The sequence below is a fragment of the Micromys minutus genome, assembly GCF_963924665.1.
Source record: "Micromys minutus genome assembly, chromosome: 3".
NCBI lineage: Eukaryota > Metazoa > Chordata > Mammalia > Rodentia > Muridae > Micromys > Micromys minutus.
In genome coordinates, this window is record NC_137972.1 from 54,805,837 (window position 1) to 54,819,979 (window position 14,143).

Here is a 14,143-nt window from a genome sequence, read left to right on the forward strand (position 1 = left end):
TTTGCTGTTCCTAAAACAGAAATGTAACAGTTTGGACACCAATGACAGAGGGGAGGAGCAAACCAGACAAAAGGGGTGGTAGACAGAGACTGGGATCCACCATGAGACCTGGAAAGAGGGGACAGATAAGAACCGGAAAGAGGGGACAGGTAAGACAGCCCCCTTGCAGCTTTATTAGCAGACATGACACAAAGTAATATCAGTGGCTACAGCAGTTGCTACATAATTGCACGGAGGATTCACAGGTATATACACAAAAGGTACCAGTACAAAAGGAGCCCCCCCAGCTAAGTAACACAACATTTCTGTTTGCCCAGGGTTAGTGTAAAGTAGATTTTCACAAATTACGGAGTAACTGGTAAATCCTAGAGAAGATGCTAAGAAGAATGTAAAACACGCGACAGGCTAGAGAGTTGGCTAGCTAGTGAGCTCCAAGCCAGCCAGGACCACATAGTGAGACCTTGTCTCAAAGCAAAAGGAAAAGCAAATACACAAGTCTTAATTCTTTAAAAAGCAGTCTTAAAGAAAAAGTTTAACACATACACATATATGTACATGCACTTATATGCATGTATATACATACATACGTACACACAACAAAAATTATTAAAAGCTAAAATGTCAGACAGGTAAAATGGCTAAAACTCATAGTTCAGGTATTCAAGAGGCTGAGGCATGAGGATCACTTGAGTCCAGGGGTTTGAAGCCATTTTTAGTGACACAGTAAGATTCCATATTAAAAGCATTAAAATAAGACACCTCTCAACAAAGCAGTAAAAGAATGACTGACAGAAGGTAAAAGGTAAAAGGTAAAATGACAAATACAACTATAGCAAAAACTTTAAATATAAATGGATTAGGTCATCTATTAAAAATCAAAGAACAGGCCCAGAGAGATAGTTCAGCGATTAAGAACTCACTGTTCTTCAGAAGACATTGTGTTGATTCCCAGTACTGACTTGGTGGCTTACAATTACCTGTAACCCCAGTTATAAGGAATCCAAACTCTTTCTGGGCTTCTACAGGCGCTGCACACACATGTTGCATAACATAATGTAAACACTCATACATGAAACAAAAAAAGCATCTGAGAAGTTATCTAAATGTCATGACCCTTCAAAGGCTCTGTGTCTCTCCAGGGTGTGGCCTCCTTTACCACAGGAGGGTACTGGGCACTGCCCTTCCCACACTGCTCGGACCATGTGTGTACCTTAGCCCCAGCCCCTTCCTCACCCCAGTCCTTACCAGATCCTGGGAGGATGTTGACCACACCCTTGGGAATGCCAGCCTTCAGTGTCAGCTCTGCAAACTTCAAGGCTGTGAGTGGGGTCACCTGGATGGAGTGCAGGGCAGGAGTCTGAGTGTGGAGGGATTAGATGCAGCGTGCAGCCAGACCTCCCTTCATAGCCTTCTCTCTTTGTGCCCCAAGACGCTAGCTTTCTGAAACAAGAAGGGGCAGCAGTGCCTGGACGCCATGTTTATGGCCAGTCATAGGCACTGCCCACAGAGCTAGTATCCCCAACATCTCTCAGGGAGAACTAGGTCTTGTAAGCTCTCCTACCGATGCTGTCAGCCAGCCCTAGCTCCCTGTCCACCACATGCTCATATCTGCTCAGTGTGTTTGAGCTTAGCACTGAAGCAGCAGAGTTCAAGGGGACTGGCTAGCAGGGCCCATCCGCGATGGCTCAGCTCTGCCAACCAGGTGAGCCCCAGTAGCCCTGCAGCATGAGACCAGCTCAGAAAACTGCAGGTGCCAGCTTATAGAAGAGGCCTTTGGTGGAGTTGTACTGAGAACCAGGGCCTGTGACCAGCTGTCTGTGCCATGTGTAACTCTGAGTACTGTTTCATTCCTGGAAACCAAAGTGAGCCCACTTTCCAGCCCTCCCAGTTCCCACCACTGCCTCCCTGGCTCCTATAAACTGCTGGGTCAGTGGTTTCTTCTAGTCAAGGTTAGGTCATTTCCTATCCCACGGTGCCCTGGATGTGATTCCGGGACCTCAGTCTTTGTCAGTGGCTTTTCTTAGGACCAAGTGTCCTGAAGGACAAGAATGACCTGAGCCAAAACAATGACAACAGCCCTCCAGCAGCACCCACTTGGCAGGAAATCAAGGTCTACTGCAGAGGATTTTTGTCAAGCTTAAATAGGCGGGTGCACGCAAGCTGATAAGTTTTTGAATGAGCTAGTGACTTTAGGACAGCTGGGGTGATCCTGTTTCAAAAAAATCAAAAGTAAATAAATTTAATATAAGTAAACATAATAAAAATAAATAAAATGATAAACATAAATGACTTGGAAAAACCAAGGTAAGGCAGGTCTGAGGATCTGGCCTGTGTGTGTGATTCGGGGACATTAGGGGAGTCTTGGCCTAGGGTGCCTGTACCCCTGGGCTTCATCCTCAGTACAGAATAAACTGGGTGTGCTGACTCACATCTGGAAACCCAGCACTCAGCAGCTGGGAAGAGAAGCTAAAGATCTTTCTCAACGACATAGCAAATAGGAGCTGGGCTTGGGGGAAGGAAGACCCTTTAAAATTTTTTAAAAAAGGAAAGAAGAAATAGAAAGAGCCAGGTGGGAGCTTGCTCAAGAGAGAGTTTGTGTGTGTATTTATGTGTGTCTTTGTGTGTGTATATGTGTTTGTATGTGTGTGTTTGTGTATGTATTTATGTGTGTTTTTATGTGTGTATATGTGTGTTTGTATGTGTGTGTGTATTTACGTGTGTCTTTGTGTGTGTATATATGTGTGTGTGTGTGTGTGTATCTGGAACTGTAGCCTGAGATAGGTGTTAGGAACTCAGGATCCTGAATTGCAGCAAACTTCCTAACTGCTATTCCACCTCTCAGCCCAGCCACTGGTGTTTTTGCTCTGGTGTTTTATTTTCAGTAAACAAGTTTATCAGTTTTTCTGACCCAATTGCAATCTTCTTAAACAAACTACTATGAAAAGGTATTTCCAGAAATAAAATAGAGATGAAAATTTTAACTGCTCAATTGCTGTTCTAATTTTGTATTTAGTTTGAGGACTGGGGAAAAGACTGAAACAACAACAAAAGGTGTTCAATGCTGAAGGGCGTGGCTCGGGCACAGTGTAGATTCCTCACTGGGTTTGCGCTTCTGCCTTCTGAAGACCCACATGCTTCCAACATGCTTCAAAGACCCCAGAGAGGCAGTGCCTTTTGGGCACCTGCCACTCTGAAGATGGTACCTTGTGCCCAGTTTCTCCTGTGCAAGAGGCAAGCAGTGGATCAATGGTGACCCATGCACACACGAGACTGAGGCTGGCAGTGCTGTCGGTCACCTGGGAGGTCACCTGTGACCCCTGAGAGCCCACCTCTACTCTCTTACCATCTGTAGCTCCTTGCTGAGTGCTGGAAGGTTTCTAAATCTCATTACCCAAACTACCTCCTCCTAAGGCAGCGGTTATCAACCTTCCTAATGCTGCAGCCCTTTAATACACTTCCTCATGTTGTCATGATGGCCACCCATTAACTTATCTTTGTTACTACTTCATAACTATAATGTTGCTACTATTATGAATTGTAATGTAATATCTGATATGCAGGATATCTGATATGAGACCCTTGTGGAAGGGTTGTTCAACCACTAAAGGGGTCAGTGGTTGAGAATCATTGTTCTAGGACTTCTGGTATCTAAAACCAGATGAGAGACAAGGAACCAAGTTCACTGACACCACTGGCGTGCCCTGAGCATGGGACAGGCAAGGGACAGAAAACTAAATCCAGGTGGATCAGGAATGGCAGTAGAAACCCCGTCCACTAAGTGATGGCATATGCCAGTGCAATCTCCAAGTCCCCATCACTGGTGGCTGGACAGTCTTCTGAGCTTTCATCCCCCTCATGTGTCTCTATCATGGAAAGCTGGCCTTGGATGGCCAGCTCCTCAGTTTGTGGTATGGACAAAGGGATCTTTGTCTTCTGACAGTTCCCCATTTCCTTCATGGGACACAGTGTGGTCCAGAGCGTGTGCACTCACCTGGGCAGGCTTGATCACCACGGTGTTCCCAGCAGCCAGGCAGGCTGCGCTCTTCCAGGACAGCATCATCAAGGGATAGTTCCAGGGGATGACAATGCCGCAGACTCTGCAAGCAAAAGCAGAGGGTCTTAGTCCCTTCTCAGCTAGGCTGCTCAGAGTGGACCTGCCAACTCCAGCCCCTCACCCAGGACAGGCTTTCCAGGTATGGCAGTGGTCCTGCTAGGCAGCCTATGCCCCAGATGCTCAGTGCAGACTGCTGTGATGGAAGTCAGTGTCTGAGGGGAGCTGTCTGTGGAGGAAAAGAAGTAAGGGTGGGTGCAGTGAGCAGGCACTGGTGTGGAGACCTGGTGAGGTCAGTCATCCCTGGGAACCTCTGAGTGTGTGAGCCTCACACTCAGACCAGTGTGGCACAGACTCGGGAGTAGGTGGGCAGCAGGTATGCAGGCTTCAGCCTAATCCTGTGTGGCTCTGCCTCTCTCAACTCCTGTGTCACTGTCATTACCATCAGGGGACCAGAAAGGAGGTTTCTTAGTTGGGTCCAGGGATTGAGAAAGCACATGCAGAGAGGCCAGTGGACAGGATGGCTGTGAGACATTGTAAGGGAAACATGGTAAGTATCAGCCCGTCCCTGCATGGAAAAAGACCAGTCAAGAACCTGTGCATCACCCTGGGAGTGGTAAACACATGGGGGGGGGGGTAGGAGGCTGCACCCTTCTGTTCAATATACACCCAGTATAATAGAGGGTCTGGGTGGGTATCAGGGCAGAGCCTGAAGCTGCTGGATGATGAGAGCTAAAGAAGGAAACTGTCAGAAGAGTCCCCTTGCTGTAGGGTGAATTGTGTCCTCTCCACAAACCCACACCTCCAGAATCCCAAAGGGAATGTGACATGGCCATGAGACAGATGTCAGGGTGACAGCAGCCACCAGCATGTCATGCAAGCTTGGATTGCACATGTTCCCATGTGTTGAAGGGTTCATGGCTGTCAGGAGGTGAGCATCATTCTGTCCCATGTGCTTCTGCTGTGCTAAGGTACAGCCACAGGTCCGAAGCAATGGGGCCAAGTGGACATGTGCTTCAGACCCACAGGGATGGCAAAGCCTTCCCTTTATCTGTGTGTAGATGTTGACAGTGCTTGCACAGATGTCAACCACAGCTTCCTCCTCTAGGATGTTTACAGCCTGGGGCTGCACCCTACAGAGACTCCACCCCCTACTGAGATTAGCTAAACAAACATTCAGGAGTATCTAATGAACCCACCTCCTAGATTCAGATGTATGAAATAAATACCTGGTTTCTGGTTTGCCATTGGCATGTCTCTATTGAAGCACAAGGTTCACCCAATCCCAGCCTACCTGAATGTGAGCTGCCATTTCTTCTTCCCCTGTTACCCCGGTTAAGTCAATCCCCAAGCCATGTAGGTCATGATAATTCTTAGTGGCCACTCTTGGTAGGAGGTCTCTTGCCATGATACCAGCTGCTCTACAGTGTCTGAATCCTCCTTCCCTTTCTCCCTCCCTTCCCCCCTCCCATTTAGGGACTTCAGGAGAATGTGTTAAGACCATGGCAGTTTCAGTGTTTTTGATGGAGCCCCTACTCCTTCAGAGCCACATGCAGGCCATTTATAAGCTTCTAAGTCCCTATATACCTGTGAGAGATGTGCCACGTCTGTGAGACAGGATTCTGGATGCTTATGCCCAAGATATCTATCCCAGCATGCTTTCTCTTTTCAGCTGTGCCCCCGAGGCACTCTGTGGGTGAGGTGACCAGGTTTCCCCTGCAGCCTGCCTTTGAATTCCCCCTGTGGAGCTCTGCCATGCACTGTCAACATGGTTAACCTTGGCTCTATCTTTGAGGAGTATCTGGGAACAGAGTAGGGAAGCCACTTCTTGAATGTGAGTGGCAGCATCCGCTCGGCTGGGGGTCTGGATGGGGCAATCAGCAGAACACAGAGCTGCTTCTTCCTCAGTTCCATCCGTGACATCGGACTCCAGATTCTTCAGCCTTGGAACCCAGAGTCACGCCAGGGACTCTCCAGGGAGATTCCAGCCCTTCAGCCTTAGAATGAACTGTGCCATGTGCTACTCTTGCGCTGAGCCTCCCAGCTTCTGAAACCGAGTGGCTGTCTCCGCAGCTTGCAGGTGGCCATCTGGCTATGGAGCCTCTGATGGTGGAGGCCAAACCACTTGGTCTTTTAACTATAGGTATATTCTGCTGGCTTCCTTCACTGGCTAACACTGACTTATTTGCATGGACATAGTTACTTCACAACCATTTTGGATGTAGCCCCCCCCCCACACCCCCGTTTACTGTCATGGCTCTGACTGACAGTCACCGTGCATTTAACTAATGATACAGTGACCACAGCAGTTCGGGACAGAGCAGGCACTTTAGATATGAATGGCATAGCCATCCATGGATAAATGCAGAGGATGGTACAAGCTGCAGCTGGCGTATGTTAACCCAGAACATGCCAGCACACCTGTGCCTTAAAACTCACCCAACAGGTTCCTTCTTGGTCAAGGTCAGGTTGCGGTTGGGTCTAGCCTGGTTGATGGGGATGGTGGCACCCTAGAAGAAGCATAGCACTGTCACCAGGGTAGGGTGGGGGTGGAGCCTTCGTCTCCCTGGGGAACATTCCAAGACTGGATGCTTAATCCCAAGGCAGGTTATGTGTAGCATCTGTCCTCTCACAGGGGACCTAGAGAGGTGTGGAGGACCTTGCACAGGCCTAGAGGTACCACAGGGACTCCCACAATTATACGACAGAGGCGCTCACAGATGACATTGGTACTGGGTACTGGAGGCCTTGTGAGGATCATGGATAGAGGCCCCTGCCTGTAGATAACACAGTCATATGTCCTGGAACCACCAGAAGTGGACTTCAGCAACACCTGAATGGTCCTGGCACCAGGCCCACTTCAGAGCCTTAAGATAAGGCTCACCCATCAAATGCATTTGTCATAGTTGGGTTTTGAGTGTCCCCCGAAGGCCTACATGCTAATGGCTTGTTATCCAGAAGAGCTTTGCTGGGAGGCATGGGAATCCTTAAGAGGAGGGTAGTGGGGGTTCAACTCAAGGAACTACTGAAACTCCAGTTTCCTTGTACGTAGACTCACATGCTGTGGTGTGAGTAGGTTCACTCTGTCACCCACTATGTGATGTGCGTCCACAGACTCAAGAACAGTGGAGTCAGCAGGTTGTACGGGGACCACCCAACCCAAGAGCCAAACAATACCCATCCATCCAACAAGCTGACTCTCTAGCTATTTTTTACTGGAACACAAAGCCGAGCAAGCCTTCTACAGAACCTCGATTTCTCAATGTTTCAACCCACTGCTGCTGGGCAGCATGCTTGTCAGGGCGCCACCCTCAAGTCTCCTTCCAAGGAACCCACTGTACACACCTGAATGCACACACGGGAGGTGAGAGTTCACACCCACCTGGATCTTATCACACCAGCCAGCGAAGTACCGGAAGGTCTGGATAGACATGCCCACATGCGTCTTCAGGGCCAGTGTGTAGACAGCACCCGCATCCAGGGCCTCAATGGTGGCTAGCTCTTCCTGGTGCTGTTCCATGAGATCTGCCAACCTGGCCGACAGCAAGAGAGAGGCAGGAAACTGTCTTGCCTGCTTTCAATGCCATTCCCTATGGAGTCACTACCACAGCTGTCACTAAGATGTGCTGGGCCTCACTCTTCTCATTTGTAAGATGAGACCATTGGTTTCTCTTCCTGGATGGGTGTGAGAATGACAGACATTCTCTGTCCCCTCCTTTCTTCTTCTTTTCTTCCAGGAAAACCCATGGAGTGACAACTTTACAGTGTCCTCATGAAGTTATCCTGAAGAGGTGTTCACCGCCTGTGGCTGATAGCAGAGAGGCTACTGCCCTCAACTTCTCTTCCTGCTTTTGGATAGCTCCAAAAGAGAAAGTACATCCAACCGACGAGTCATGTTCCTGAGGCTGAGGCCGGGAGGTCAAGTTGGCCCCAGCCCTTTAAGTCGGAGAGATGGGTGGGGGAGGTGCTTCTCAGGCAACTGTAAATTGCTCTCATCAGCATCTGGCTACCCTGCTCTGCTTCTGATGGCATCTGTGAGCAGCCTGCAGTTAATAATGATGTCCCCTCGCCGACAGGGTCTGCTGCTAAGGGAACAGACCTCAGTCTTGCAGAGGTACCTGGGTCCAGTGTCTGACTGAATCTGGCAGATCACTTCCCACCCTGTACCTGTCTGCACAGGCTCCAGCTCCTCCTGACAAAGTCACTGACAACCCCCAGGACACCCCCGCCACCTCCCTCTTCACTTAGGACACTGCCACAATCTATGTGTGGGTGGGCTGCCCTCAGGTCCCATACCAAGTCATTTCAAGACTCCAGCTCCCCACTTTTTCTAGTTGATCTTGCCTGTTATTCAGGTGACCCAGGTCTCTGACCAGGGGACCTTTGCCGGGGCACTCTACCAAGATAGGGGCACTCTGTGACTACTACAGAAAGACTGTCCTGCCGGCCCCAGGCCTGCTGAGCTGACCTGAGTTGAGCACAGGCACACACAGCAGTGACCTTGGAGATGTGCTTCTATAGTCAGTCTCCTCTTAGGCCTGGCACTGTTATGGTGAGCTAGCTGGGGTTATTATAATAGCGGCCACCAGGTGGCAGCAGATCATCTCATGGAATACACTTCTGGTTTAAGGCCCAAGGAAGTCTGGGGCGTCATAGCTGAGACCATTGCCAGCTCTGGAAACCATGTGTCAGTAACTGATTCCTTCCTAAAATCGATGGCTTCCTCAGGGAGTCTGGACACCTCAGTAGGCAGCGCATGGCTGACCTCCTCAGCCATGTCTGTCCAACTCCCCAGGCTGTATTATTTTGCATGCAGCAAAGGGCCCTCTCTGGTTCCTCACTGCTGTGCTACTGGCTTCAGAAACAGACAAACCACCATTCATACTGCAGGGTCATGCTTTCCTGCCGGTCACCAGACAAACCCTGATAGGCCTGCAAATATTGAGCTCCACAGTATTGAGGGTCCTCAGGGACACTGAGAAAAACGCCAAGCCGACTCTACTGGCTTCCTCTGAGTCTGCATCATCTGCCCACTACCTCCTGCTTCTGGAACTACTACTTCCCAATTCAGAGTGTGAGCTGAAGCAGGGAGGGGGGTGGGGGTGGGGGTGTGGCAACCATGCTTGGTTAAAGATTTCCAAGGCAGACTGGCTGATTAGAAGGTATGATTGTGGAGAGTTGGGATGATACAGCTCCCAAGCCAAATTCTCACAGATTAATTTTGGTCCCCTCATTAGATATTTACTGTCCACCTATATCTCTGAACTAGCAACCCTGTGACTCTTGGGTGGAACCTTCTGAAATGTCTGAATTTATCAGACTACCAGCTCCCATTAACTCCTATGCCAGGGATGGAATCAGAGAGCACCTGAGACTTACAGCAGAGACCCCCCCCACACACTTTGCTGTGCCCCTCTAGCCTGATGCTCGTAGAAGCTGCTGTGAGTTTGATTTTTAATTTTAAGACTTACTTATTTCTATTTTATGTGCATGTTTGTCTGTATGTGCAGTGCCCTCAGAGGCCTCAGGCCAACAGAGGGAATCAGGGCGCCCAGAATTGGAGTTGCAGGGTGTTGCAAGCTGCCCTGTGGGTGCTGGGAACTGAACTTGAGTCCTCTGCAAAAGCATCAGGTGCTCTGAACAGCTGAGCCATGTGTTTGACTCCATTCCGTATTTTAAATGCCTTGATTTCTGGCTTTCTGTTGCGGTGTGGCTGTAAAACCCAACAGAGGGCTCGGGCTTAGAGTCCTTGCCATGCAAGTGTGAAGAGCCAGGTCTGGACCCCCAGAATTTACACAAGGCAAGCTCCCAGCAGGCCTGTGGCGAGGTGGGAGGCAAAAACAGAAGGGTTCCCTAAAGACTGAGGGTCAGCTATCCTGGCTTATGTGACTATAAAATAACAAGTGAACACTTTAGGTCATGCTCTAATTTCCACCTCTGCACATGCCACACACATGAAAAAGCACATACACTAACACACATGCACAGAACACACACACACACACACCATTTTAAAAATTGTGTGGAACTGCTTTCATGTTGGAACATGTTTTGGGGTGATCTGACCTGTGTTTTCCAGCCATGAGCATCCCGGTTAGCTAGAGGGTTCTTGCCACTTTGGAAATGAGAGATACATTGTGTATCTACAAGAGGGACTGTTGTGTCCCCCACACCATGACCCAGGCTATAGAGGCACAGGGTTTCATCTAGGCTCCTTTATAGCTGAAACCCTTGGTCACAAACTCAAGCAACCAGAAATCCAACACTCTTAGCTTGCACTACAGGGAGAGGCCCCTTCCTGTTACTAGAACTCTGCAAGTCTGACAGCCTGAGTTTGGACCTGGAACCCACAGTGGGAGGAGAGAACTGTGGGCAAGCTGTCCTCTGACTTCTATGGGTACATTGTAGTGTATGTGTGTGTATGCACACATGCACACACACCACACCACACACACATACACAGCTCATACTATGCACACACACACACATACACGCACACACACACACACACCACTCAGAGAGTACTCACCATACACACTACACATACACAGAGCACACATCACATACACACACAGAGCACACACCACACAACATATACCATGCACATATATACACACAGACAGAACATATACCACACCACAGACCACACACTATAATTATAACAGTTTTTTAAAATCCTGAAAGAGAAACACATGACACCAGGAGGTTCCAGGGGCTGGCAGCCAGGCTGAGCAGTGACAAGCAGGACCAGGCACACCTCCCATTTGTTGGCACCTCAGCCTGTGACCCTCTGGAGCACAGTTCTCACCTGTGCAGCTTCTCACCTACCCCACCACCTTTCCTCTGAGGCCACAGCCAGCCTAGACACCTCACCTGCCTTTCCAAACTTTCTGAGCCTTAGGCTACAGTACCCAGGTCACTTCCTACTGCGGGGACCCCGGTATGGAGCCCTCTATAAGGTCCCACCCTGCCCCTGCCCCTGCCCCTAGCAGAAGGGGGTGAGGACGGCGGGCGATCCCCAGTTCTCACCTGTACAGGAGCCGGCCCCGGTCCCGAGCACTGATCTTCCCCCACACTCCGTTCTCGAAGGCCTCCTTTGCTGCTGCCACGGCTTTGTCGACATCACTCACCTGAGCCAGGGACACCTGGCAGATGACCTGTGGAAAGGACAGAGCCATGACAGCCTTTCTTGGCTTTCTGGCTCATCCTGAGGCCACTCAGAGGCAGGCCCTGAGGGATAATTCTGCCACTGGTGGACAGGGAGTAATCAGACAGCAAAGGAGGGCAGGGCCGTGAGGTCTCTGCACAACCCTCTCACGTCCCCCCGGAGCCTGAAGGGACGGATAGCCCAGCTGCACGGGAGGGACACAGGCAGTTCTAGTGCCGTTCACAACTGCAGCTGAGATCCACCGGCTCAGTGAGCTGAGCCAGAGAGGCTGTGCCTATGTTCCAGTCCCATTCCCGGCCTCATAGGTCCCGTGGGAAGCCCAGGGGCTCAGCAGAGAAGTGAGACCAGCATTGGACAGCCTTGCCCTTCTCACCCAAGGCCCCCGGGGCCTGGCAGGCAGCTCTGTTCACGTCACACTTGTAAGGTTGGCATCCTGAGGGCACCTCCCATCTTGCCAGCCCCTTGGACTTCACCTTGTCACCTTCCCCCAGATGACCCATTTTAAGTCTCTTTATTTTCTGTGGCTTGAGTGGAAACCAGCAGATGGAAGGTCATCCCCATGCCGGGTCTTTTCTCTGAGACCCTCATGTGTGATCTGGCATGTAATCATATGCATTAGGCATGACATGAGAGACTCACAGTCAAGCATGTTTGGCACACACAGACCTGCTTGAGAAAGACTTGCTGATGGTTGCCTCCATACAAGGGAGATGGCCGCAGTGTGGAGAGGAGCAATGGATCTTAAAGAGCCTCATATAAAGTAGATTCAGGTTCCTCAGTGCCTCCCTGCCCCCTCTCCCCTGTGGCCTAGGCCGGAACCCTTGCATGTCTGCAATAAAGACACACACTTCCAGACACAGGCCTTTGGCCACTGTCCCTAGAAGACAGGTTGGAGGGGGTGGAGAGAAAGGGGCTGCAGCCTGCTCACACTTCCATCCGTTGGGTTGATGGTACTGTAGGTCTTAGAGCCCTCAGCATCCACGAACTCGCCGCCTATGAAGAGCTGGTAAGGCATTTGGAGAGTCAGCTTGTTCACTGCCTTTTCCACCTGGGAAGGAAGGCGCAGTTACAGTGGGCCTCACACACAGGCATCTGTGACCAGTGCTTGTCCAGAGACTCACAGACAGATGTGTAACCACACAAAGACCAGGGTTCCAAGAACTGCCCTAGACGGTGGGGCCCCTGAGTGGCAAGGAGGGTCAAGGTACACAGGGCTCAGGCAGAGTGCCAGGGCTGGAGTCCCGGCTCTGCCAGATCCTCAGGAGACACAGGGTGGGTGGGGAAGCTTGGTGGTAAGCTTGCTATGGGTGGTAAGGCCCTTTTACCCTCAGACGTGTTGCCTGCCGCTCCTACATAGACTTCTTCACCCTGCACCCAGGAGTCCCAATACCACCAGTCAATTCTGAAGTCTGTCCACTGGCTATTTGTCCACTATCCTACGGGTAACCTGGAGTCCACCCTGGACACCTGGACCTCCCCAGATGTTCCAAAACACGAGGTGAACAAAGTACCCAGAACCCCCTCCTCTGCGGATGGTAAACTGGCCAGCTGCCCTAAGGGGAACTGTCCGGGAACTTTCTCGTAAATGGATTTATAGTCACTGTGGCACCTCCCCTTGCACAAGGGGTCAGTTCCTCTCCTCACTGGGAACAGAAGCCCCCCCCCCCCATAGCCCCTCTAGAGCTTTGAAATGTAGGGCTTTCCCATACTCAGTGCATGGGGCAGCAATATCCTCTACAGAAAATGTTATCCGGGGCTGGTGAAACTGGAGGGGGAGAGCCAGGCTCTGGCTTCCTTGTGCTCAGGTGCCTGGTGGTGTCACAGTCTACAGGCCCAGGGCAGCACTCACGTAGTTAATGACACACTCGCTCTCGTCGTCCTCCCCTCTCAGCTTCCTCACTAGAAGCTGGATGAAGTCCCTAAAGGTGGTGGCCATGTAAACATCCTCATTTTCTAACTCCAGCCCGTCACACAGCTCCTTCACTTCCTCCACCAGCCTGACGGGAGAGAAGAAGGACACAGCACCTGCAGAGGCTCAGCAGACCCTGTGCACCCTGGGTAGGAGGAGGTGGTCTGACAAATCACCCAAGTGGGGCTCAGGAGCCTGTGCCTGGGGTGGGGGCCTGGGCTGAGGCTGAGGTCTGGTCTGTTGCTGTGTGTTGTGATGCTAAATTCTCTCTCCCAAGTTCTAGTTGCCTCCAGATGAGTGAATTCTCATGTATAGCAAGCAGCTTTTGTTGTACAAACCCTGCAATTAACTTTAAACTTTCGGTTGAATAAAGATGTCTACATCCTGTAGCTGGGCAGAAGAGAGGTAGGTGGGGCTTCAGTTGGTTTTCAGGTGTGCGGTCAGAGGCATAGACTACGAGGGAGAGAGGAAGGAGAAAGAAGTTACCATGGGGTAGGTAGATCATGAGCTCCTAGCCATGAAGGCTGACTTGTTGGAGTAGGAACAGTCCAGGCGGGGCAAGTTTTATCTCAGGGTTGCTGACGGGAAGTAGATAAAAGTAGATAGCAGAGGGTTGATATCTGCCCAGCTCTAGAGTTTTAAGGCTTATCATAAATATAAAGGTTTGGTGTCTCTTATTTGGGAGCTAAATGATCAAAGGTGGGTTGGAACCTTCTATCATTTAGTCATCAAATGTTTACCTCAACAAGCTGTGGATGCAGAAAGCCCTGGTTTCAAACGCTTCGTTTAACCGGGTACTAACCAGTAATGTTGAAAAAATGGCTGACTCATTTATACCTTCAATTTCATCATCCATAAAACAGAAACAATAATAGAACATCTCTCTCAATTTTGTTGTGACTGTATAAGACAGCACACCGAATGGCAGCAATAACCAATAGATCAGTAATAACCTTCAGAGGACAGAGACTGGGGAAAGTGTGTCCAAACAAGTATGTGATAAAGGGCTTGGCTG

General features: G+C 50.2%; 1 protein-coding gene across 1 annotated transcript in view; it reads right to left on the reverse strand.

Moving 5' to 3' along the window:
- ALDH1L1 (aldehyde dehydrogenase 1 family member L1) overlaps positions 1-14,143 on the reverse strand; it is a 47,760-nt gene that overhangs the window by 17,270 nt on the left and 16,347 nt on the right. Inside the window, exons 10-16 of the mRNA XM_080915001.1 lie at positions 13,069-13,216; positions 12,148-12,267; positions 11,081-11,208; positions 7,434-7,584; positions 6,491-6,561; positions 3,992-4,097; positions 1,246-1,333 (exon numbers count right to left, since the gene is read on the reverse strand). Coding sequence (XP_080771127.1) covers positions 1,246-1,333; positions 3,992-4,097; positions 6,491-6,561; positions 7,434-7,584; positions 11,081-11,208; positions 12,148-12,267; positions 13,069-13,216 — 812 coding nt within the window. The remainder of the gene's footprint in view (positions 1-1,245; positions 1,334-3,991; positions 4,098-6,490; positions 6,562-7,433; positions 7,585-11,080; positions 11,209-12,147; positions 12,268-13,068; positions 13,217-14,143) is intronic.